This window comes from Urocitellus parryii, chromosome 5 (assembly GCF_045843805.1).
Source record: "Urocitellus parryii isolate mUroPar1 chromosome 5, mUroPar1.hap1, whole genome shotgun sequence".
Lineage (NCBI taxonomy): Eukaryota > Metazoa > Chordata > Mammalia > Rodentia > Sciuridae > Urocitellus > Urocitellus parryii.
In genome coordinates this window covers 70,283,480-70,311,112 of record NC_135535.1, presented here as the reverse complement: position 1 = coordinate 70,311,112, position 27,633 = coordinate 70,283,480, and the positions used below count along the sequence as shown (strand labels likewise).

Here is a 27,633-nt window from a genome sequence, read left to right as displayed (position 1 = left end):
CAGAGTAATTGAATTTAAGATCCCTCAATAGCTCCTTGTCACTTACAAACACCATTCACCTGTGCTCGCCTTCCTCGTGAGAGCTGCAGCAGCGGTTTTTTCCGCGCCCTTCTCTTGTAACAAATGACAAAAACCTCAAGCCCCAGTGCGTGTCCCTGTACGACCTTAGAACAAAAAGCTGCGTCTTGTGGAGGCGACGTTGGAGGAGCCCCATCCCCGCCCACCCTTGCTTCTCCCCTCCCGGACTGTGAGTTCACGCTGGTGTAAGACGCAAACGCTCACTACTCCCTCTAGCCTCCCCTCCCGACTTCCTTCTGGGCGCCTAATAAAAACCAGGGAAGTTCAATCATTCCGCAGCGAGCCTCGTCGGTGTCACTGGGCATGCTCAGTCGCTGGCTGCCTCAGCTGGGCTTCCCGGAGCGCGGGCTGGGCAGAGCGGACCCAGAGCCTGAGTGACACGCGCGCGCCCTGCAGTCCCCACCCGGGCGCCCGGCCCGCGGAGAACCGAGTCCTTCCGGAACCCCCAACTTTGCGACAAGTTCGGAGCCGCCTTTTGGGGGAGACATGCAAATGTTGACCAGGAACGTTTTACTAGACATGGAACTGGAGGAGGACGACGACGAGGATGGAGATATCGGTGAGTGGGGGACTCTTGGCGTCCTTGCCAGAAAGCCCGAGCCCACGAGGGGAGAAGTTCAGGCCTGCGGCCGGGCGCCGCAGTCCTCTGGGAGATTGGCCGGGACCTCGGGAAGGGCTGGAGGGAACCCGCAGCCCCCTGCCGCCTCGGGGCTCAGCTCTCCTGCGGGCCCGAGCGGCGGGGAGAACAGCCTCTCTACGCGAAAGGGACGCAGCCCCTGAAAAGTCACCGGGTATAGAGGACGCCTTTACGTGCGGAAGTCTTGACTCAGAGGCAACTTTTGGGTCATTTCCTGCGCCTCCAAAAAGGCTAGAGATTGCGGAGAGCCGGGGCGCGGCGGCCAGCCCTAGGCGGGGTTCGGGGAGCCGGCCCGGCTTTGGAGAGCTGGCTCTGACCCTTGGGAATCCAGTTTAAAGTGAAAGCGAACCAGCAGTTAGGGGAGGGAGTGTTGGGGAGGGGCAGCCCGGGAAGTGATTTGCGGCTGCCGAGAGCCGGCCGGGATCCTTTTTCCCTCTGCTGATACTGCTGGGGCGGAAGGGAACCTGGGAGAAATCCCGCAGGCAATGAACACCGCAGGGCATTTCCCACAGGACCAGAGGGGGGATCTGGAGCTTGGGAGCTGTCTCGGAATGCTACATTCCAACTTTGTAGTGATAGACTGAAACGAGGGAGAGCTGTTAAGCAAAAAAAGCAAACAAAAGGGGTGGGAGGAGGTGGGGAAGGAGAAAGGAATCAAGTCTCCAAAGAAAGCACTGTCAGGAAGGATGATAGATTGGTTTCTTCCCGGAGACTGTAATTAAATTACCATGCCCGTCTGTTCTGGCGACTTCTGCTCAATCTTCTGGATACCAAATGAGTTTTAAAACAGAACAGTTCCATCTCATGTTCTAAAACCTTGTTTGTCACTAATAGCTTTAAAATTAATTTATTTTTGGGGGGTGGGTGGGTGTGGCTTTTCTTCCTTTTACATTTTAGGCACAAATCATTTAAAACAAGAATTTGGTAACTTCCTGGTTACCAGCCCGAGCGGGGGTGGGGGGGAGAGTTAATAGAGGGGGCTATGCTCCATGACTTAGCTTTACATTTCATTCACATGAGAACAAATGTATCAGGTATTCATCTTTACAGAGGGCGCAAATAATATGAGATTTTTCTCTCTAAGAGAGAAAACTGATGCTCATAGGTTGATCTGCTCAGCTTCTTACACTTTCATACCCACATTTTCTGACTTGCAAGACCTGTGCAGATTAGTGCTCTTTCCACTCGGTCACTCTGGCAGACAGATAATGAATGCTGCTAGTATTTAGCAATATTACTTAAATGATACCATAAAAAATAATTCACGAGCAAAATTTTAAAAGTTGCAATAAAATTAATACAATTTATTTTTTAGGAAATTATTCTTGCCTGTTATGATAAGGCCTCAATATACATTGTGTATACATCGATACATCATCAGTATACATCATGTGTATATTGAGTGTTTTAAGTAAATGAGTAAACCTAAATGGAAATTGAAGTAAGCAAGAGGCTGAGTTTTGTTTGTTTTGCTGTGCTATCAATGGATCTGAACTTAGAAAGCAAAACTAATTTGGTTTGCTTACCTGATAAGGCACCATAAAATTCATCTTAAGTGTATGGCAATAAGCTCTTTTTATTTTTAATTACATGTAATTCATGCTTATTTCATCAAATCAAACAGTGTAGCTATTAGCTAACTGTTTCTATCCTTCTTTATCCCACCCTCCAGAAACTATTCAGATTAATACTTCACTGTGTATAGTAGTCAACATATGTCGAGGAACAAACTGAAACGGGGTTTAGCAATTTTTTTTTTTTTTTTTTTTTTTTTTAGAGAGAGAGAGAGAGAGAGAGAGAGAGAGAGAGAGAGAGACAGAGAGAGAGAGAATTTTTAATATTTATTTTTTAGTTCTCTGCGGACACAACATCTTTGTTGGTATGTGGTGCTGAGGATCGAACCCGGGCCGCACGCATGCCAGGCGAGCGCGCTATCGCTTGAGCCACATCCCCAGCCCGGGGTTTAGCAATTTTTTTTTTAATGATTTCTTTTTCTTTTTTGTAGTAAGGATTGAGCCCAGGGCCTTGGACATACTAGGCCATGGTACACAAACACTCTACCCCTGAGCTACATCTCCACACCTTTTTGTTTTGAGACAGGTCTGGCTAAGTTGCCCAGGTGAACGTGCCATCTTCTGCATTAGCCTCCTGTGGCACAGAGGCGTGCCTCGGTGCCTGCTTTTACTGTTTTAATTGGCATCACTTTGATTACCTTCAGCTGGAACATCCCCTAACTTTGCTAAACAACTGTTTCCTCTTTCCCTGAAGAGTCTTCCTGTGCTTTGAATTTTATAAATGCTTTAGTGCTTGGTGTCCATTTGTACGGACTGTCTTCTATGAGAATGGTTCTAAAGCATTGTCAGTTGCAATGAGTGCATATCTCTCCTCCTTGGCATTCTCTCCCTCTTTGAAATCTGACCTGGCACTTCTTTATTTAAAAGTCTGACTGCTCCCTCTTTCTTTCTCTTGCTTCCATGCTTTACCTCACCTGAAATCTTTGCTTTCTTAGGTTTCCTCATTTGGTGATGATTCCCCTTTCCTTCCTTCTCCCTCTTTTTCTTTCCTATCCTCTGTTCTTCCCTGATCTCCCCTACTCCTTTTTTCTTTTTGTGGTACTTGGGATTGAACCCAGGGGTGCTCTACTACTGAGCTACATCCCCAGAACTTTTTATTTTTTAGGCCAGCCTTGAACTTTGTATCCTCCTGCCCCAGCCACCCGAGTAGCTGGGATTACAAGTGTGCTGTACTGTACCCTGTTGCAGCGATTTTTATACCAGAAAGTATTTTATGGCAGTTGAAAGTTAGGCCTTTGTAAAATAATAAGCCCTTTTAAAGGCTACCAGAAGTATGCTCATAGTGGTGTAGCCTATTACAAAATAATTTTAATTTCCAACTATGAGAGGATATGCTGTTGAAATGAAAACTATAATTTTAACCTCTGCCTCTAGTTTTGTAATGTTAAGGCTGTTGACTAATGTATTTCTTCTAGTACTTGATCATCACTGCAAATAGTTGTACAATAGGTTGAAACTTACTAGACTACTGAAGATTTCTGTGAAATTTCTCAAATATTTTATAAATCAGAGCAGAAGAGTTATTTTGACATTATTATGATCATCCACAAGAGACAGAAAGAAAAACTATTTTAGCTACATACCATCCCTGATTGTATCATAGAGATATTTTACTTAGATACAGGGAAGTGTGTCCTCTGGTAGATATAGGGGCTTTTTAGCAGTGAATTCTGCTTTTCCTTGAAGCACAGTGCTCACGTGTCAGGGTTCTCTCTTTATTTGATATAAACCTTTCTGGAGAATCAAACATGGTATATTTCACCATGGGGTATTTTCCTTGTTTGATTAATTCATGGCCACCAGAAATTATGCCTAAAAGATTTGTTAATGAAGCAGCCTGTTGGTATGGAGCATTTTTGCAAAAGGCCTTATTTCTAAATTAGCTTCAACAATGAACCACAAAAGTTAGATCTAGGCAATAGTAGCAGAAAATACATGTTTTGTAGCCTTTTTTGCATAGAGACCACATGTCATTGAAAATCCTTGGGAGGTGGGTTGTGTGCCACCCTGCCTGATGTGCAGGAGAGTGTCCTTGGCTGCTTGGTTTTCACTGCTTCTACCACTTCTAAGTGGTGATTTGATTCAACACTCTTCCTATTGACATAAAAAGTACTAGGAACATCTTTTATGCCAGCATATAGAAATTAGATTTAGTATGCTGTTTTGTTTCTTGTATTCTCTACGATTCAGACTTTGCTGAGGGAGGAAAAATGGTTCCTTGGAACCCAACATTTGTAGTATGTGCCATTATTGAAATATGCACCAAATTGTGGAAGATGGGAGAGCTTCTCAGAAGGGATTGTCAGGCAAGGTATTGAAGGTGCAGAAGCTCTAAGGAGTTGCCTGTGGTGGGGAAGGGAGCAGACACCACACTGGGAAAGCAGAGAGGGGCTTCACATTGCAGAATTTAACACATGGTTTAATGATTAGGGATTTTATCATATACCTCATTTGGCAGCTTCAGAAAGATTTTAAGGAAAGAATGAATAGAATCAAATTTGCTTTTGGAAGGATCTTGGGATGTGGAAAGCATGTTAGAAAGTGGACTGTTGGAATAAGGCTTTCCAGCAGTTGGATTTAGAAATGTGTACAGTGGCCACAAGAATACAGAGGAATGGGTCTGAGAGCTTTATGAAAGAGGCAGCTTCCGTGAGTACTTGGTTCTTTTCTGCAAGCTTCGAGAGCACAGGGTAACTTCAGGGCAACACCAGAGCTGAGTGAGTGGAGAGGAGTTCTTCCTCTTGTTCCAACAAATCTTCTAATTTACTCCCTTGCTTTGTCTCTCCTCCCTTAATCAGCAATTTCAGCCTCACTTCCTTTCTTTCTCAGCATCTCCTCCTTCCAAACCTGTGACAAACCCAGAAAGTTAATCACTTTGAGCTAAAGAGTCCAAAGTGCCCACCAGTGAATTCTCACATTGCTTATTTCTTGGTTCTATGAAATTAGAATTCATCTTGTATTTTGTCTTTGTTGTCATTATCTTTGAATTTATTATCTCCACAACTAGAGTGAAAATTTCTTGGTGACTGGGTCTAGTTCACTTGGGTCTTCTAGAGGTCTTGTGGAATATCCCAAATGTTGTAGACATTTTTTGATAAAATTTTTTTTAGAAGTTTCTCTGCCTTACTGTCCTCTTAAATATAAGCTCCTGAATACAGATGCCGTGAGTTTCCAGTTGTTTCCCTAAAGATACCAAATAATTTTTGAAGGAATGAATGATTTACTCTTTTAAAATAATTTGTTTAGCACAATGCTTAGTGGTTTTATAGCCCCAGTAGAATTCTGTCATTCTGTGGCTCTTTGAGATATGCTCAGTTATCTGTTGGAAAATGTTGAGTGTACACATTATACCAGGCACTCTGCTGGGTTCCAGGGTCCCTGACCTCTGGTATCTCACGATCTAGGAAGGAGACAGATAAGGGAATAGCAATTGCAGCAATCTATGATTAGTGATGTAATCAAGGTGTGTGCAGGAGAAAGCATGGTACCAAGTGGTACCAAGGTAAAAGCCTGTGGTCTTACTTAGGAAAATCCAAGACAGCTCTACAGAGGTGATACCTGAACCAACCTTAGAGGGGTGCAGAGGCAGGTGAGGTAATGGGGATATAAAAACAGAACATCCTGAGTATTCCTAAAGACGTGATGAGATCATTTTCCCCAAAATAAACTGATACTGTCCTCACCTTATGCACTGTGACAAGGGGATGTTATATGCATATCATATATATTTACTTTTTCTATCAAAGAGATAAAAGTTAAAAAACAAAACAAAGGCAACTATCCTGAGAGTCTTTCTTTTTCAGAGCAGTGAGTTTTGGCTCTTTTTCATAAATATTTTGTTATTTTCCTTTTTAAATCCACAGTCATGATCTATATTCCATAACTTTTGAGTCAGATAATTTCCAAAAGTTTCCTCAGTTATGCGATTCATTGTTCTTTAAATGTGACAAACAATCTGTTTAAAAAAAGAGTTACCCACACACCCTGTTTTCTCAAGGGATTGCAATAGTCATGTATGTTGGTCACTCTCTAGTTTTATTTTTTTTTCCTTTTTAGAAACCAATAACTTTACGCAAGCTCCTATGGAGATTTGCGTTAGAGATATAATTTTAATTCTGACATTCATGAGGGGCATAATGAAGAATTAAGAATCCCACAATGTAGTCTTATAGGAAGGAATTGAACTATAGCAGACTAGATTAAAACAATTACATTTTAATAAAAGTTTCTACCCTGGCTAGTACTTAAGGTTTTCTGTATTCTAGCTGATTTAGTATATCCCAACCCAAAGCTATAGTCTTGAAGGGAGGTGTAATATTCCATGGCAGTAATATCAATAATGTATAGATGTGCAGTACAACATTTGTTATGGATCTATGTTTAAGATTTTCCTGGATTCTTTGTATGTCATATGATTTAAGCCTGATCTGCTTTAGATAGATTGCATTTAGGACTGAGTCTCTGCAAAAATGGCTAATTTGAAAACAAGAACCATTATTTCCAATTGCCTTTACCCAAAGAGATGTACTGCTGAACTGATTGGCAAATATTATGTCAAGAGAAAGATTATGGGAATTTAATGCAATCAAATGATTGTTTTATGTGCTTATCATTATTTTTATTTATTTATTTTTTTTGTAGTACTGGTATTGAACCAAGAGATCCATATATCATGGGCAAGCACTCTACCATTCAACAATACCCCCAACCCCTATTATTTTTATTGTTTTTTTTTGCCTTTTTCTTTAGTTTTATCTTTTTAGTACTGTGCCTAAAATTCATTAGCATCCATTCCAAGAAGCAATCAGTTTGAAGAATACAGAATGAATATGTCAACAATAGAATATTTTTGGACATGGACCAAGGAGCAATTCAGATACTGTTCAGCCAAAACATATCAGATGGAACGTTTGTGTAGAAGACAAGTTGAAGGGTTAATAGGCAACTTTCTCTGCCATGGTATTTATTATTGCCCTGGCTACATATCTGAATACTAATTGACAGATCTTGCTAGAGGAAGTTATTCAGCAGCCAAAAATACAAATGAAAGGAAATATATTCTTTTGTGAAGTCCAGATGTTGCTTTTATATTTAATGCTTTCATTCTAGGACATTGAAATTCTCTTTCCCACATTATTTTACAATACAAATACTCGAAATTGGGGGGAAAAGGGATATTGGTCTTTAAAATTTTCTTTTCTACATTTATTTTTACTTTGGCAGAACTTTTGCCCCAGGTCAAAGTCATGTAAATAGATGTTCTTTTATAAAGAGCAATTAAGCAAATTAAAGGCTTGTTTATAAAGCTTGTTTTATAGAAACTAAGACTGTGTTTCCATAATTTAATTTTTTGTTTCTCCAGATCATTCTAGCTAGATGTTTGAAAAATTATTTTTGGCTTTACTGAGACAAAACGATGGCTGAATTTTTCTGTGGCATCACGTAGACACAAACTTAAGCTTTTTTTTTCTTCCCAATTTGTGTTGTTTAAGAAAAATTATTCTAAACAAAAATATAGAACATAATCAGACCCTTAATATTATTTTAAAAATTTTGTTATTTGTGATTTGAAGTAATTGCATTTATTTATTGTATCATTTTATTTCTTCCTCCTATTACTTAGTAAATGAGTCCTGAATGTTTCAGTGTTTCAACTGTGTAAAACATGATACTGCAGGTTGTAGTAACACAGGCCTACAATTCCAGCTATTCTGGGAGGCTGAGACAGGAGGATCACAAATTGAAGGCCAGCATGGGTAATTTAGTGAGGTTCTGTCTCAAAGAGTAAGAGGGTTGGGCAAGTAGCCAAATGATAGAGCACTTCCCTAGCATGTGTGGGCCCTTGGGTCGAATTCCCAGTACCATTAAAAACAAAACAACAACAAAATAACCATTTTCTAAAACAGCCATTATTTTCTAAGAGATAGATACTAATAGTCAAGAAATAGGAAGAAAAATGAGCTTATGAAAGTAATTGGCTGCTGTTATTGGGTGGTAAGGAGGGAAATGCAGTCAGACCACCTGAGTTTATGGTCAGTTAGTGCCTTGTGCTGTGTCCCCTAGGATCTGTCACCTAAGGCAAGCTTCTCAGCTTCTCTGAGCCCTGTGTGGTTGCTGGGAGGAAATGTAAAGGGGTATGTACAGTATTGAGTGGGAAGGGGGCCTTTCACTCAGACTTGTATGATTGGCAGTTACAATATTGCTGTCTTGGTAAATTCTTTTTCTTTAAAAGCAGACATGGGAACTGCTACTCTTAACCTCTGAGATCATTAAGTCCTTTCCCCTCAACTATGGTGGTCTCTTTTGTGTTGCTCTATATCACGTTATGCACCTGGGAACTGCTCAATAAGTATCAGGTCAAGGATATTCGGGATGATGACTTTGCTGCAGAAATTTTTTTTTTTTTTTAAGGAATTGAAGAATAATAGCATGTGGTTTTGCCAAGAGATAATTGCTCTTTCTGTGTGTGTTTTCTTATATTCTGATGGTTCTTCAGAGAGACTGATGGTGTTCTCCAAATTCCAGAAAAAGTATTTCAGGAATAATCTTTGTCAGGGAATCTTAGCAAAAGGTCCTAGAGGATGACACAGGAGGCTCTTAATAAATGGCTCAGGAATGTGGGGATTGTAGTTCCCTCCGTGGTCCCTGTAGCTTACCCTGTTCTCCCAACTGCTGTCTGGCGAGACTCTCACTAAAGTGTGCATGCTACTGTGTGTCAGCATGTCATTGTATGCACAAGAAGTGAGGAAGGAGACATTTCAGCAAGCGAATAGCTTTTATTACAGATTGAGCTTTTAGACTCAGAGGAGAACACTCTACTAACAATGAGATTCTTGGTTGGACTTCTACATGATTGGGTTGTTAGTACTGGAATTGTGGAAATATGGAGGAATCAGAGTTCAGTATTCAATGGAGGAAGGGCAGACAGGCAGCACATGAAAGAAGGGATCCTCAGTCTGATGTTTAAAACCTGATTTTGGGGCTGGGGATGTGGCTCAAGCGGTATCGCGCTCGCCTGGCATGCGTGCGGCCCGTGTTCGATCCTTGGCACCACAAAGACACACAAAGATGTTGTGTCCGCCGAAAACAAAAAAATAAATATTAAAAATTCTCTTTCTCTTTCAGAAAAAAAAATCTTGTTTGAGCTCTTTGTCTTTTCACTCCCCAATTTCCCAGCTTTCCACCCCCATGTATGCATACCTGTCCATTTCAGTCCTTCTGTCTTTGCATCTTCTCTAGACTTAGAGGTTATCTTGCATCTCTGAAAAAGGGCCTTCTCAGCCACCTTGTCATCCCTGCACAGTCTCGGGGGGCTATGGGGATACCTTAGGGATCTATGTGCACTTGGATCTGGAAGGGAGACACAGAAAATAGGTCATAGACTGGAAAAGACTGACTCTCCTCCCTTCCAAAACTCTGGGTAAATGTATGTATTTGAGATCAAGCAAGGGTGATCTTTCCTCAAGGTTTGAATTTGAAGATGAAAGTCTGGATTATAGTTCATTGTACTTATTCTGGAGATTAAAAGAAGATGATGACTCTTCTCTATGTTGAAAGATCATGTCTGTCATGTCTGCCATCTGTTATCAATATAGATAGCCTCTCCTTTGTTTGACTAAGGGAGTGGACTGGCATCCCGTCCTACTTTGATATCTGTGAGGAAGAAAAGGGTCACTGTGCTGGCCTTTGGCCTTTTAATATATCCATATCAGCTCCTTGTCCTGCTGCATGGTTGATCATCATTCTCCTAAGGGTCCTTTATCTTGTTTCTGCCCTGAGAGTTTCATCTGACAGCATGGCCTGGTTCTGACAGATATGGAGATCTGTCAGAATGTGACTTCACATTCTGGCCCATACATTCACCAGGTGTATGATCCTGAGTGACCAACATGGCTTTTCTCTTCTTTGTAAAATAGGGCTAATATTAGAACCTATTTCATAGTATGTTTGTGTCAGATGAATAATATCGTTTAAAACTCTTACTTTGCAGGATTGTGGTGCTTGATACACTAAAAGCTCTCTGTAATTATAAACTAATGTTACTAATATTATAGGTATCTCTTTTTACCTGTGTCCTAGCCCAGTCTTACTCTTTTTATTTGAAACTTCATCTTTCTCCAAGTCTGTATCTTACACTTGTAACTTGTTTTGTCTTTTTATTTTTCATCTTATACTGTATCTTAAGGACAACCATGGTTTCAGAGAGTGGTAACATGACTGGTTCATAGAAGGTGCTCAATAAATTTTTGTTGAATGAGTGAAAGATACTGATTATTGAAGAGCTCTGAGTTATGACTGGAAAGATTGGTCTCTGGATGTTGATCCACTTTTGGGCATATTCTTATAACTTGGCCTCCTATCAGAAAATGTACTATAATAATGCACAAGGGGAAATGATCTTACAGAATTGCTGTAAGACTTACTACATTAATATACACAACATATGAGGGATGGTTCCTGGCCCATAGTGGACAAGTCAGTAATAGTCACAGTCATTATAAAACAAACAAAATATGGAGATATATAAGTGACTGGGGTAATTTAAATGAAATAAGATTTTCTAGTAGATGCATTTCATAACAGAATTACATCACTTTGAATATATAATTTTAGTATGAAAGGTAAGAGAATATAGTACAAACATTCATAATGGAGTATCAAATGATGCAAACTTTATATTAAATAAAATGGATAAGAAATAAGCCCATTTCTTTATTTAGCAAATTTAAAAATTTAAAGTATCTTATATTAAGTTCTAAATAATAGTGTTCTTGATTTTGATCATATTAACCATTAATAAGGGTATGCTTATTTATAGTTTTATACTAACTCTAGTGATGGGTTAATTTAAAAGGAAAAAAATTACCAAAATGTTTAATTTGCCATGTTGATTGAGGATTACTGAAAAGTTTGAGGTCAAATCAAACATCTTAAAAGAGATGAGTATGATACCTGGCAAAAATGATAAAACTTAAGACACGAATATACAAATAAATTATTATCCTTATAGTTTCAATTGTTTTGAATTTAATGACATAACAAGTGAAATGATCTTTCTACCTGTTTTGCAAAACAGGCATGTGAAATTGTGCTTCTCATTTCATATACTGGAAAGTTGGGGTGGTGTAGTCTGTGTCCAGTTGTTAGAGCTAAACAGTGACGGCCCTTTTAACATCAGGCCAAAGAAAAGTTTAGACATTCCATTCCATTTGAGGGAATGAGAGCACAGAGAAAGTAGACTGTTTCCCCCCCCCCCCCAATAGAGTTCAAGATTATTTGCTTTTTATTTAAGCCACTTATAACTTTTCAAAAAAGCCAAAATTCCATCCTTCAGTTACAGCACTTGAAATTGAAATTCTTGTCATCCACGATTTCAGCCTCTGTGCCATCCGGAAGATTGCCAGATCATCTCATGTTTCCTGCCTACATTTAAATTTAAGCCATATTTAGTGTCCACTGGTACATGCTTCTATAACAGGCTCATTGCAACTTATAAATCAAAGAGGCGACATGAACATTTCCAGACAGGCCTTTCATGGTTCTAGGGGTAAGCAAACACAGAAGAGGCTTTTTAGCAATAGGATAATCATGGTTTTCCTGAGAATTACAGATACCTAAACTGTGGCTAGTGGCTTGTTTTATATTTTAAGACATTTATTTTGAAGTGTTCAATCACAATCTTGACTAACCTATTTGTGTTTAAAAAAAAAAACAAACCCCAAAACCTCCCTCTGAGAACTGACTGTAGATTGCTAGCCCTGGTAGCCTTCAGAAATCAGTCTCACTGCTTCGCTTTTTTTTTAATTTAAAGTCATGTATAGAGATTTCCTTTACCCTAGAGCACTAGATTGATCTCATCTAATGATCTGTATAAATTCAGACTAAAAATGCTTAACTTTTTATTATTTTTTTACTGAAGATCTCCCGCAGGTTGTGTGCTTTTTAAGGTTTCTGGTCTTTATCTACACAGCAAAGGATAAAGAGGATCCCGTCATCAGTGGAGCTTAAAAATCAAAGTGCATGCAGAATTCTTTTCATTTATCTAATGACAATTCAGTGCCTTCTATGTGCTAGGCATTGTGGTAGGTACTAGGAATTAAACAAGAAACAAAATAGAACTGGCCCCTGTCCTCAAAGAGTAGGCAGTCTGGCAGTGAAGAAACATACTAACCAAGTACCAGCAAATTATATTTAAAGATTGTTAGAAGTGGAATGACTAAACCAAGGTAGTTTGCTAAGAGCAAAACTTGGGTGTATACAGAACCTTCTCTAGGGGAAGGCCCTCACTGGGGGATGGCTAACGAGTGCAGCTGTTGTTTTCATAATTTAAAAACAACATGGCCTTAGATTATCATCTTTTAAAAGCAGGGCTGTGAGAAGGCCCAAGACATACATCAGGTAAATATGTAAAGCACATACTTTCAGGCTTACCAATCCTGTTGTACTGGGGGAATTCACCATAAGGAGACACTATTTTTATTGATTTCTACAGCTGTTAATGCACCTAGTAGAGTAGTACTGTTGCTCATGGTCTTATGCCCCTTTATTCCTTAGGAGGTTGGCTACAGTGAGAGCACTGGATTGGAGAGCATCAAAATCTGGTCGGTTGCCCTCAGTTTGCTTCATTCTCTTTGCAGTTCAATTTAGCATGATCCTCTCTCCTTTAACTAAAGGAGAAAGTGCTGAGAGCTTCCATCTCAGCAGTTCTGGGTAATTTCCCCGAGTGGACAGAAGAGGAGGAGGGAAGAGAGATGGAGCAAATACCGTTGTTCTGGGGTTCCACCTTTTCCTCTACTGACCTCAAAGAGTCAGGAAACTAGCAGAGAATGAGTCCTCTAGATTCTCAGCCAGGAACTGGTTCTCTGCTCCTCCTACCCTGCTTGCTGGGGGATGTGACTCATTCTGGAGGAGTGACTGGCTGGGAGTTACAACCAAGCCCCTGGAGCATGAATCCGAATGCCTGTAAAAGCCCCACAGGTGACTCTAGTAGATATGCTCCTTTCAAGGTTATTCCCCTTGAGAAATCCTGCCTCTGGAGAATCACTACCTAGAATTTCACCCACTCCCCATCCCACTCAGTATCCAAAATAGAATAATATGGAAGATGCAAATTAAAGCTTGATTTGTTTTCAGTTCACAGGACAGAAGGAAATGGATTCAAATTCTGTTTTCATTTACTATACAAAAATTCCATTACTACTTTTTTTTTTTTCCTGTTGGAATCTTTCATACATGACTGGAGTCCAACAAACAATCCAACTGTATTATTCAATTTATTTTTATATTCACTACATATGATTCCTTCCAAACTGGGAATTTTTTTCTTTATCAATGCCATTGAGATCAAGTGTAAGAGGTACCACCATTACCTTTTGCCACGCTTTTGTCTAGACCCTCTATTCCTAATGTTTATTTAATCCAGTGGAATTTTTGTTAACACTTTAATATTTTACATACAGTAAAATAAATGACCGATTGTTGAGTTTGGTAAGTTATGACTGGGGTTTAACTACTGCCCCAAATAGGGTGGAGTTTGTTTCCAAAAACCTATTTCCCTTTGTCAGTCTCTCTCCTTTCAATTCAGGTGAGCATTTTAGTGACTGCTACCATAAACTGTTTTTGCCCATTCTTGAACTTCATATGAACAAAATCACATAGAATGTAATCTCGTGTGCCTGTCTTCTTTGGCTTAGCATGATATTTCTGGAGATTTACCTATGGTGGGTATCTATAATCCTCCAGTATATTTGTACTAATAGATTATCTGGAAAAAGTATTTTAACTCATGTCTTAATGTATTACATTTTTGGAAGTAGCAGACTAAAAATGCTTAACATTTTAATTCTATTTTTAAAGTCAAGGTTTCCTTTTACTTTTTGGTCTTAGTTATTTTTGCAATCCCTTTAGCAGCTCACACAATGCCTTGCCTATAACAGGAAATTAGCAAACGTTTTCCTTAAGTTGGGAGGGAATGTGTGAGGAAAATGCACTCAACTCTCATTCGATAGAAATTCAGATTTTAAGTGCCTTGCTGTGACGGAAGCCAAACTGCACTTTCATCCTGAGTATTTTTCCATCAGTGCATTTACTGATGAGTGTGACACTGGTCCAGAGAGCACAGCTTGTGGACACTTTCCTTCAGTGTGAGCTGTCAGGTGTACTAATTTATTTTTCCAAAAGGTCAGCTCTCTTCTTGTTGATTTTTTTTTTTTTTCTTTTTAAACTGGCAAAAAATATTTTAAACAGATATTATTAGACTCATTTGGTAACTGAAGAGCTCTGAGAACAGAAAAATAAGAGTGACCTATTCAAAATGAAAGAGTGATTCAGTGTTGGTCCTAGATATTAGATTCCAAAATATTTGTCCAAGCACATGTGTTCCCAGTTCCCAGAGACGTTATTGACACTGACGTGGGTTTCCCTTAAGGGTGACTCATGCTTCTTGAGTTAGGTTTCCACTGTTAGTCATCTTCACTGCCTGGTTAAAATGGGCTTAGGCTCTGCCTGGGTTCCAGCCTTCATAGATCCCCCACCACACCCCACCTGGGGATCAACCACACACTAGTTTCTGGATCCAATCTGACTTCAGGCAGGAAGCAAGAACTCGGCACTTATTATCAGTCCAGCATACATATTGTGTCTTGCTTCTGATAATTTGGTTTATCCTTTCTCACTCAGTTGTCCAAACTCCTTTCTCAGAAATATGCCTCTGATCTCAGTCTCCTTCCTTTTTTTGGTTTTATCTTGCTTTTGCCAGTGTCTCCTAATTACCCTCTTTCCTCAAAATAAAGCCCTTACCTAATATAGTGCTATAAGCCTGTGACAGGCTGCTTGTCTGCATCTGTGGATTTAATAATGTGAGTTGTACTTCTGTTTCCTTCTCTTAGTTGTTGTATCAGTGGTATCTTAAATCTTGGGCCCCAAATTAAGATCAAAGTGTCCTACTTATTTTCACCACCCTTCCTTAGTCATAGTGCTAGGTGCTATAGGTGGGGCTCTAGGATTGGGGTACAGTGTCCTGGGGGAAGAGATAAAAGTTTTCAGCCAGGAACCTACTAATGATACAGTGTTTACTGGAATGTGGGAAAACCACGTCCTAGGCATAGAAAAAATCTGGACCAGCAGTCAACAGTTTCATTCAAAAGCAGCTCCCCAGTGCTGTGAAGTGACCTAGTTGAGCAGCATGATATTTGAGCAGTGCTAATGGGAGTGCAGATCCTTTCTTGTTGTGGGGACTTTTAATTCTAACACCTGTGGAGTGTTACACTTTCTCATTCTTCAGTATGGAAAATGGACCTTTTCTGAGTGTTGTGCAAATATAGGTTTTCATAAGAAAAGTCTAATAAAAAATTTTTTTAGCATTTGAAAAGATACCGGGAAACCAAAAAAATGAGAACTATTCTTGGCTTTTTCCTTTCCTCCAGGATGCAGGTAGCATTCCTGAGCTAGCTTGCCTGTCTGTGTCTCCCTGTCTTGGTGAATATGTCTTCCCAGTAGGCCTTCCTGTAGGCGTTTTGTTCCCAGGCACTTTGTCCACCTTAGGGCAATTCTTGTTCCTTCCAGGCAGCCTCCAGTGCCTCAGTCTGCATGCTTACCTGGCCAGGCTGGCTGTGTTTGGCAATGAAAGAGGATCTTGTCTGCACTTGGCAGAGGGAAATTAGCTGTATGTGGGTGTATGCACAGGTAAAATACCCTGGCACTGATGGATAATCTTGGAAGACATCTGGTTCAACTTTTAATTTTTTTTAAAAAGTGATAAATTCTGTGAATAGGTAAACTTTAGGGCTTATTGTCAGACTTCCACTCCAGCTAGTGTTAAGTGCCACTGCCATTTAAAAAAAAAATTATATATATATTTAGTTGTGATTGAACTTTTATTTTTATGTGGTGCTGAGAATCAAACCCGGTGCCTCAAACATGCTAGGCAAGCACTCTATCACTGAGCCACAACCCCAGCCCGCCACTGCCATTTTATTAAGTTTTATAAATTCTCACATAGGAAGTTCAAAATGAATTCAGAAAGGTTGTTTTTTGAGTTTTTCTTTTTCTTTTTTTTAAAGTCAAGCTTAGAATTTTTCATGTGCCTTTGGGCAGGGGGAGGAAAGTAATTGAGATTTAATTTGCAAGTAGACTTGCAAGTCAGAGAAAAGTAAACTGTCATCCCTTGTTTGTGTGGAGAGTGGTTCCAGGAGGCAGGCCTTCAGATATCAAAAATTGCAGACGCTCAAGTTCCATACGCAGAATGTTATAGCAATTTGCATATAACCTACACACTCATCCTCCCCACATGTAAATCATGCCTAGATTACTAATGATAACAAATCCAGTGCAAATGCTATGTAAATAGTTGTTTTACTATTTTGTTTAGAGTATAATAGGACAATAAAAAGTGTCTGTATGTGTTCAGTTACAGATACAGGTTTTGTTTCATTTCCAGAATATTTTCAATCTGAGGTTTTTTGAGTCTGTGGGTGCAGAACCTGTAGATATGGAAGATTCACTGTATATTAATATTTTGCCACTTTATGTAGAAAACCTACATTGATATGTAATTTCTGCTGTATGCCATGTTAATTTGTTTGTTACTTTGCCCACAAGTACTGAGAGATTATTTGGATAAAAAAACCAATCATTGTGATTATAAATTTCTTTTTGAGGTCTAATCTAAATGAATTTATTGGATATGGCAGGTGTGTCGGCTATGATGCTGAACTATTAAAAGCATCACTGTCATAGTGTTGCCTAGTCATGACAGCTGGAGTAAAACATTTCATTTTTCTACATTATATCAGTTTCCTGATTTAAAAAACAGTTATTGAATTTACCAATTTTTTTTGTCTTACTAGAAATGCTTGTATATGTTACATATATTTTTAGTGAAATTAGTGGAAGAGATTTATGGTACAGATTGTCTTCTCATTTATAGTACGTTATCTCCAGGAACTGTGCAGTATGGAGAAAATAATTGGAGCTCTTGGAAAAGGTGCAGAAATGGAAATTATGCTAGGGATCATTTGCCTTGTTTTTATATTAATAATTATAAATACTTTATTTAATCATATATAAATGCTATATATAAAATACAGAATATAAATGCTATATAAAACTTTCCCAATAATTTAAAGATAGTTGGACAGGGAACTATAGTACTAATATAAAGTCATATTTGACTTTTGATAACAGAATACTAAAAGATTCTGCTCATGTTCTCATATTAGTGATTGCTGCCTTATTTTTTTGTAACCAATAGAGGAGGAGTGCTTGTGGGATTCAGGAGTGCTTTTTAAAGGACAGTATCTGCCAGGTATCTCTGAAGAGACTTGTGGAAGTTTCAGGAATAGTGGATGACCTTTTTGAAATACTGACCAGGAAGATGATGGTTGCCCCATTTCTGTTTATTTTATTGCCCAAGCATGGATATTACCAGAGATAGGCTTGGCAAAAGGGAGCTCTTGAATTGCCTAAGCTGCATGGGAAGTATGTTTATTTGCATTTTTACAGGTCTCTATTGAATAGAACCATACCTTTCATCAGATTCTTAAGCTCGTTTTATCCCATCGTCCTACATGTAGGACACTTATAAAAACTTAAATATAGTATATAATGTATAATTATAATAAGGGGAATATAATTATAATGTAATTATAATGCTAGTTAATATTAATTAATCATAAGTTCTAGATTATAGATTCCCAACCTATTTTTAATGTACCTGTATTAATTTTGTTGAAATATATTCAGAATTAGAGCTTGGGGCTTAATGAGTTAATAGCATCCTTTCTCCAGAAGATCTGACTTGGCAGTTCTTTAAAACTGGGATAATTGTAATGCAGAGTTAGGGTTTGTCAACTGCACAGTACCATGATATTTTGAACCAATACTGCTGTCTTTTGAAACTGAAATTGTCAGTTTTCCTGTGCCGGTACGTCAGCTCCTCCTGCACTGATGTTTCATAAGGTCTGTGGGTGTTCAAGTGTGTGGGCTACAGTGGGTTCCCTTAGACAGCTATGTTGGAGGAAATCAGGGAGTGGAGGGCATTATTTATTTATTTATATGTTTGTTTATGTATTTATTTAAATTTCTTGACTTTTGACTTCCTGTTTTACTTAGGAGTCTTTGGTCGTAGGACAGGGAAAAGTCAAACCCAATAGCCTGAACAAAAAAGGGGAAAACGGGAATTTATTAGTACAGTTTATAAGTGAGGAGATAGTTCTATCTTCAGGAACCAGCCTTGCTCTCTCGCTTTCTGGAAGGGACTCCAAGATCTCCTTCTCTCCCCTTGGTGCAGATAGGCAGTGGTAGTTTACCAAATATGAAATTCCCTTCAGCAGATGGCTCTGGTAAGATTATATGCCCTGAGGGGCTGGAGATGTGGCTCAGCGGTAGCGCGCTCGCCTGGCATGCGTGCGGCCCGGGTTCGATCCTCAGCACCACATACCAACAAAGATGTTGTGTCCGCCGAGAACTAAAAAATAAATATTAAAAATTCTCTCTCTCTCTCTCTCTCTCACTCTCTTTAAAAAAAAAAAAAAAAAAAGATTATATGCCCTGAAACCACCTCCATTGACAGCACAGCTCCTGGTGTGCTGATCATCAACCCTGGCTGGCAGGAGAGTCACATAAGTCACATAAATGAAAACGGGAATGGGTGTGTTTTCTTTGAGCATTCGTATTGGTTTTTTTCTAAAGTATCAAATATGGAGAGAAATCGTCTACCAGTTCGGTGTAGTGAACTGTAATTTTTGATACAATAATTTAACAGTATATTTTTGTTTTCTTAATATAAAAATTAATGAGGTCTGATATATTTTCTGTTGATCAGTCTTGCAAAAATAAAAAATTAAAACTGATTTTTTGGGTCCTTAGTAAAGCCCTTCTAAGCCCTCCTTGGGTTGGTGGCAGTGGTAGCTCTTTTATAGAAAATATATTTCCTTTCTTTAATCTGCTTTTTCAGTGTTTTACTGGCAAATGTTTTTCAGATTTCTGTGCATTATACACCAATAGTAAAGGCTGACTAGGAGGGTTTTTCTGATGTTTAGAAGGCTTGAATGGACATCATGACTGTAACTTACTGGTTATGAGACCTAAAATAAGTTGCTGATTCTTTCTCCTTCCTTGTTGTAAAGATTAAAATGAGATAATGTACGTAAATGGCTTGGTACACAGAGAGCCTGGTAGCTGTTTATATTAGCCAAGTAACGCAAATCTCATGGTTTCAAATAAAACTATTGTAATATATAAAATAACTTAATTACAGGCATTCACAAATGGGCCCATGGCTAATTACTATGTCTGTAGAATGAATCTGTTAATTATAATTTTGCATAGATTCTCTTGGGTAGGATTCCAGAAGTTAGATTGACATTTTAGTCAAAAAACCAAGATTATTAAGTTGACGGAGATAGCATATGGTACATTAATATTACTAATAAGCATTACTTGTGTTACTGAATTAGGTTCTGAAAATACCAAGAGGGAAATTAGCTTGAAGCACTGAATTTCTAAGTCTGTCTGAGTGTAAGTACACAGTACGTCTTTAATTGATTTTATTCCTCTGGTGGCTTTATTCAGTTTATACTGGGGCTTACTTTTCATAATGTTATAATGGGAATGAATAAAAATGAATATATTCATTTACCTTCAATGATAAATAGTTCTGATCAAAATCATTCATTAGCAACATTCTTTGAAGCCAATGAGTAAAGACTGAAACCTAGTGAAATTTATTTTGTGGTTTTTGGTTTTCTTGCACTTTCCAGGGTAATCCTTTTTTGAGTTCTTTGGGATTTTTTTAACCTAGGTCAATAGAGTGCTTGAAATACTTCTGTATTTGAGAATTCAGGTCAAAATAAACATTGCTAAACTGTGAGGAGAGAGCAGTGGTACTGAAGTAGTTAGACTTTGAAAGAGAAAGCTGACCAGTAGCCTCTAAGAATGTAGACTTATCAGCTGTGGAAATGGATATTGGAGAGAATCCTATTGTATTTAGGGAGTTCGTTATCATTGACTGAATGGTATAGATTGTTAAGCACTTAATGAGTTCCAAATATAAACTTTTTTTCCCCAGAGAATGTTTAAAAATAAGCAAGGCAGTGATTGGTCTGGTTGTTTTATTTTAGTCAAATGGGGCTAGACTAGATGGCTTCACAAGGCTGGGTTCCATCCTGCTTTGCAGTGAAATCCATCAGCTCAGGGGTTAAGTGTCTGCTCTATCCCTAGTATTATTAAAGGCTATGAAGTTACATAAAAGAGCAACATATATTAAGCATTGGGCATAATTGTAAATACTATGTATGTATTAACATGTTTAGTAGTCATAACCATGCTATTGAGTAGTTTTTGATATAATACACATTTTACACATGACAAAATTGAGAAGTAGGAAAGTTAAGTAATTTGCCTAAAGTCATATAGCAAATAAATGTGTAAGGTGCGATTGGAATTTAGGCTTAATCACTAAGGAAGGTGCCCTGGTCATAAAGTCTAGCTTCTTAGTCCACCTGAATCACCGTAACAAAATGGGTAGGCTTAAACACAGATTTATGTTCCTATAGTCCTGCTGGCTTGGAGTATGAGTTTGAGTAGGGTGCCAGCATGGTTAGTCCCTGTTGCAGGCTCTCTTCCTATCTACTTGGTGGCTACTCCTGTCTCCTCCTGTGAGGGCATTAGTCCCATGTTGAGAGAGGTGCCCTTCTGACCTCATCTAATCCTAGTTACCCTCCTAATGGCCCTACCAAGGGCTGTCAGGCTAGGCATTAGAACTTTCAGATTCAAATTCTGGGGGTGGAGGGGGGGATACAGTTTAGTTCAGAGCATCCAGTTATGGATACCAGTATAAAAAAAATAAGAACAGTATAAATGTTTGATTAACTAATATATTGATTTTATGAATTTTATTTCTTAATCTATGTCATCTCATTCCATTGATTTGTTTCATTCACTTGAAAATCCTGCTAACATATCACCAAGTGGAAGGCCAGCTGGACGTATATCAATGAGTTAACAAAGGAAAAAATTTGATAAATGCTACTATAAATGTCCTTTCTTTTCCTGGCATAAGTATGTAGTGGTAACAGTTTCATTTTGTGTAGCTGTGGCACTTTACTATCAACAAAGGCACTTGTGTCTCACATGGTTCCTAGAACAATCATGACCAGGTGGCAGGGCATCCACTTATGGATGAGGAAACCCACATACAGAGTGGCTCTGTACTTCTGTCACAGTGCTGTCCTGCTTCCTAGTTAAGAAATCGTCTACCAAGTTGTACAGCTGAATTTTCATTTGTATTTATAGGGGATATAGATGAGGTAGCAAAGAAAATATATGAAAATGAAAAGTGAGCTTTTTAGGGGAACAAAACAAAAATTTGGAATCAGCTGATCAGAAGGAATATGGGGGAAGACCCTGCAAAAATCATTTAACGAAGAGTTGTGCCACTGAGTAGCAGGTATGGGTCCCCATGGAGTCAGTCTTAGAATTTCACTCCAAATCAGGGGTGTCTGATCTGGGCATTCGATCAGCCATAGACACTTTAAGGCTGCCGTCTGTAATGCTTTCCTTCTTGATGACGATTGCACTGCAGAAACGGAAACTGCTTCCCTGAATCAGGATTGCAGTCCAGTGATGTAGCCTGTCACTCAGTCTATCTTGTTTTTAAGTTGTCTAAAGGTCGTCATAACCTGCCAGAGGCACCACATAGAACTTCTGTGAAGAAGAAATAATAGAATGGAGGTTAAACTGTTTTGAAAGGTTTGGGATTACAGGCTTATGCAGAGCATTGTCCCTGCTACTATAATGTCGAGGAACCAGAATGCCTTATAAATATAGTACCTTAGATTGAACTGAAACTTCAGTTTCCATATCAAAGAAGTAGAACCCCAACTTCCATGATTAAAAAACCATTATCTAGGAGAGTGTGTCACACAGGGCATTTACTTAACTGTATCATGTTCATGAAATATTCACAAATATTTTTAAGTTGTAATCAGCATTTCATCTTGAGTAATTCTTCTGAAACATTTATTCCTTTGGGTTACTGTCTGCCTTTTTGAATCAAGGTTATTAAATATTCTGCAAGCTTATGAAGGTTGCAAATTTGGAAAATCTTTTTTAGCATATCCTCTTATACTTGAACGTGCTGTCATGCATTTGAAAATCAATGTGTTTTACTGAGGACTATGTCATTTGTAAGGCAAAATGTTCCCATTTTAAGGTATTTAGGGACTTCTTTTTCATGCTCAGGATAGGATATAGGGAATTCAAGTTAATTAAGGGAGGAAGAGAATATCAGATAATAAACTTGATATTTTTTTTCAAAAATCTTGATAATATTTCATGTAAATCTAGAGAAAAGCTGCATCTGAATGAAATCTGTTTCTCTAGATAATTCATCTGGGTCTATAATGTCTAGTTATTCACAATGCACTAGTTGCCTGCCTGTACCTGTTATCTTGGTCTAGTACTTTTTAAACAGCTTCCAGACTTGTTTCTGTATCATTGGAATTGTTTCCTTTTCTTTACCAATTAATGAACATAGTATCCAAAAGACTAAAGTATCTTACGGAAAAGCTGTTTACTGAGCAAGTTGTGAATCTGCAATTTCAAGTTCATGTGGAGCCTAAAGAGGACTTGAAATGTTTTCTGGAATATGTTCACAAAATTGGCCAACCCTGGGAAGCTCAATGTTATCTTGTAATGTACATTTTAGCTAGCTGAAGAAATAAAACTCGAGGACTAGGTTATTAGATCTATTACAAGGGCATAGATTGTCTTAACTATTGAAGTAAAACATTAGCTGTATGTCACCAGGAAGCTGAAGTAACAGTGGTATTCACTTGGAGATATTTCTTGTGGAAAGGAAGGGAAAGTGAAATTTCACATGAACTTTCCGGGGCTAACACTAGTCTGCATTACTGATGCAGATTTTGATCAGAGGTTTATTGTGTGCTCTCTAGTTGGTCATTCTTCCCCAGTTTTACCTAGGGAAAGTGTTTCCGTAAAGGTATAAAAAAGGAAGTATGTTGTAATTATCCTTGACATTTAAAAATAAGAAGACAGAACTGCTGTGAACATGCCCTTGAGTTTGTGCAATAACAAATTGAAATGGTGAAAAGGTGATGAAACCAAGGCAAGCTATTCGAAAGAACAGAGTGGAGAGTCTAGAGATCCAGTTCTTGTTTAACCCTACTGATAACTAGTGATCTTGGACACAGTACTTAACCAGTCTGGGTCTCTGTTGCCTCGAAAGCAAACAGTGTTAAACTAGATCTTTGCATTTCTTCCAAAGTCTGTGATACTCTATTGCCACATAGCAAGCTGTCCTAGAGCTTAGTGGTTTAAGGCAAAAAGCCATTTTATCACTTCTCATGATTTTCTACAGAAATTCAGCCAGAACTTGGCTGAGTGGTGTGCATCTGGCAGATGATCTGGCCTAAGATAGCTTTTTTTGTGTTTCTGAAACCTTTCCAGGGATGTCTGGAGGGCTGGGTCAGGGGGGGCTGTTCATCAGAGTGCCTCAGGAGGCTTCTCCAGCATGGCAACCTCAGGGTGTGGCACCAAGTTCCTACAGAAGCTGTATTGTTTTTTAAGTCTGAGTCTTCCAAGTCATAAGCACCATTTCCATCATATTCTATTGGATAAGCCAGATTCAAACTTGCCTAGATTCAAGGGGAGGGGATATAACCTCTGTGACCTAATGAGAAGAGTCTCTAGGAGTCAATGATCATGCTTTAAAGTTGGGATAGTCTCATTCACTGTGGATGGTAAAGCTGGTTCAACTGTCATAAACTGCTGTTTTAAACTTGGCTTTTTCACTTGTCAAGGATTCAAGGACTTTTTTTTTTTAATGTCTTATGGGAGGGAGAGATGACCAAAATGAATACCCCACCCTCCTTGCCCATTATGTTTAGTTTATTCATTTGATTTTTTACACCTTTATTTGTTTAACCCATCTTATGGTCCCTCTAACTCCTGCTTATGCTTTTAAAAACAGTTTGTATTGATATAAAGAATATTGCAGTATTAAAAAACAGAGTTTGAGAGCACTTTCCATGGGCTTATCTTGGAGCAAAGGGCACAGGGCTCTCCCTACCTTTTCTTTGGCTTAAAGAAACTCATGATAGTGCTGGCTTCATCTGGCAGAGCACATAGTTAATCAGTTTCTCTCTCCTTGCCGCCCCCCCCCACCCCACAGTTGGAAACAGCGATTTATGATACACAACCTAGCTGCTCAATTCTATGCATTGTATTTCCATAATTTTTGAAGTTAAATACTTTGAACTCCTCTCCCCTGGAGTCCTATATTTATCCTGCATTTAATAGGTGGTGGTATAAAGTCTTTAAAAAATTATTTAAACAAATATTTCAGAAAAAATGAAACACAAATATATCAAAAAAAGCTTAATCTTTTTTTTTTTTGGAGTCTAGGTAACCTTTTTAAATCTAGGTAATATTTCAACTATTGTTTGATTAGCTACTATTCTGAGAAGTGAGGTACCCTCAGTGTTAGGCAGAGGCAATGCCAAAATCTGGCTGACATTGTTCTCCTTAAATACTCATTTTTACCACTATGAAGGAATTTCGATACTCGGGGCCCATGAAGTATAGTATTGTTGAAGCAATTTATTTTCTATTAAGCCAAAATAATACTTGCTTCCCTCCCCCGCAAAGATTCCAAGTTAACAGTATGGAAGTGGTGGGGAGAACAGTGTTTTATAAATTTTTATTTTATTTTCATTATATTTTGTATATATATATATATATATATATATATACTAGTTTTGTCATCAACATACTTAAAGATAGATATAAGTATAGGCTCTGAGGGGCGAGTTACAGTAAGGCTCTGATCTTTAATTAATCTCCTATTCTAAGTCAACTCTGGGAATTAGTGGAAAGATTCACATAGTAGGAGATTGTCATGGTTCCTGGCTCATTTGGGTGTCAGTCTCTTTCTTTTGAGACTTCCTTTTTTTTTTTTTTTTTTTTTTAGTTATTGGCAGACACAACATCTTTGTTTGTATGTGGTGCTGAGAATCGAACCCGGGCCTCACGCATGCCAGGCGAGCGCGCTACCGCTTGAGCCACATCCCCAGCCCCGTTTTTGAGACTTCCTTAAGGAGAAAAATTACCACTGAGTTTTTCTTGCTTATTCTTGGTAGATGCTGATAGCCCTATTTAGGGCTTATTATTGTGTCTGTCTTTAAAACAGGCTGGCCTTCCTAGTTCTGTCAAAAAACTTGTTTTATTGCTAGACATATATCTAGACCCTTGCATGGGCAAGGAACATTCTATAATTCAGGTTATTTAGTATCACATTTGTTTAATTGCATAAATATCACATTGTCATGGGAAGAAAATGAGAATATACAGAGAAAATAAATGACGGTACCTAATGTCTGTCAGCATATTTTGAGTGGAATAAAAAATATTTCACAGCCAATATGGTGTAGGCATCTACTAATCAGAATGAACCCTGGCCTTACACAACACACATCCTGAGGTTGGGTTGCATCCCTCTGGTGAGTCCCCTCTTTCTTCACAGACGCTTTGTATTTTCAACCGCTGACTCTGAGTTTGGCCAACTAAACTGTCTGGAAGGTCTCCCAGTCTGAGTCCACCAACTTGAACCTAGGTAGGAGATGTAGAAGTTGAGGCCACAGAATTGAGAGGGAAGACTATTTACCTGTTTGTTTATGATTGGTCCTTTTTTGACTTAGTTTGCTAAACATGTGCTAATGAAAGAGATCCCTCTAGTGGGTGTCAGAGAGTGTGTTTATCTTTTTAGAAGAAGAGCACATCTTGGGAAAAGGAGTGGAGCTGTAATGAGTCTCCTGCTCATGCGTGTTCCCACCAAGCTTTCTCGTCTGAAGTCAGTGGAGCCCAGAGCTTGCTTTTCTTACCTCCCTGCAGGCCCCCAGCCACGGATCCAGTTGCAGAGCAGAGAAAATAGAATTGAGAAATCTTAATCATATAAAATTATTTATTGTTTTGAATAATTTATGGGAGTCATGTTGATGCCATTAATAATGAGGAAATGTGCAACTGGGGTCCATGGAAGAAACACAGGATTTAAAAATTTTAAGTATAATCCCTAAATCAGCATATGATTACAAGTTGGGAGATAAATGATACTAAGAATTCTGATTTAAATGAATCGCCTCTTATGATAAAGATTTAAGGCCTCAAAACAGGAGGATGCATAATTAAGCTGTGCCACTGAACTTATATAAACATGTTAGATGACTTTGGTTATAAGTGTTCACTGGGATCATAGTTCCTTTGTCTGTAAAATGTGGGGTTTGAACTAGGTTATAAGCAAGATAGAACCTCCCAACTTGCTAGTTCCATGACTGTATATTTATAACCCTAATAATGAGACTAGAAATGTATGGTTTATGTTTTAGATTTGCGAAAGCTCTTCGTAACTCTCCATATAATAATTTCGGCAAATTTACCAGTCTAATGAGTTAGAAGTTTGGTGGTGTTGGAGAGTAGAGAAAGGAAAAAGCACCGGGTAAAGATTTAGGAGTTATGTTTGGAGGGGTAGCCAAGGTTTCTCCAAAATTCTGAAACCCAAATTTGTAATACAGTTGTCCATATCTCCTGAAGGTGATATGAGAAGATGAGGAGGAGAGAGGAGGATGGGTAGTTAGTGATTATTGCCCAGGGAGTTAGTGCCATCTATTCTCCCATCTTTAGGTTTCATATCCTCAGATTCAACCAACTGTGTAACAACAATTAACATTTCACTTATATTGTTATTATTAGTAATCTAGAGATGATTTAAAGTATATGGGAAGATGTACATAGATTATAGGCAAATACTTTACCATTTTATATATGGAACTTGGCACCCAAAGATTTGGGCCCAGGGACCAGTCCTTCTCAGGTACTAAGGGACAACTGTGTCTGCTCAGATCCATAACATCAGCCCAGTGAAGATAACTTTTCCTGTCCTGTTTTCACATAGTCATCACTGACAAAAGAATCTAGGCCACAAAACTAGGAGACTAGATGCTTTGAATATGTCTGCTTTGTTTTGTTGTGTTCTGTGGGGGAAATGTGGTAGGTTATTTATTTATGGTCCTATTTGTACTACTTGGTAGAGTTTGCTTAAAAAAAAAAAAAAAAAAAGCCAGGGTTTGGAGTCACCATAAGAAGAGGGAATATCAACATCAGCAGACCCAAGTCCAGGCCCCTTACTACCTCTCCCCAGCTTTTGACTAGCAGCAGTCTTTTATATTTTACTAAAACCATACTCAGCTCTTACCAACTGATTCATCAGACCCAAATTGTTTCACAGAAAGCCCACAAGATAGGTGATACTTGGAGATACTGATGGTG

General features: G+C 38.6%; 1 protein-coding gene across 2 annotated transcripts in view; it reads left to right on the top strand.

The window, feature by feature from the left end:
* Window positions 1–311: 311 nt before the first annotated feature.
* The window catches only part of Ano6 (anoctamin 6), a 192,331-nt gene continuing 165,009 nt past the window's right edge, over window positions 312–27,633 (top strand). The window contains exon 1 of one of the 2 annotated variants that reach the window (XM_026400643.2): window positions 312–637. In XM_026400643.2, the coding sequence (XP_026256428.1) occupies window positions 565–637 (73 nt within the window). In that variant the 5' untranslated portion in view covers window positions 312–564. The remainder of the gene's footprint in view (window positions 638–27,633) is intronic. The other variant, XM_026400644.2, reaches the window with a different exon arrangement.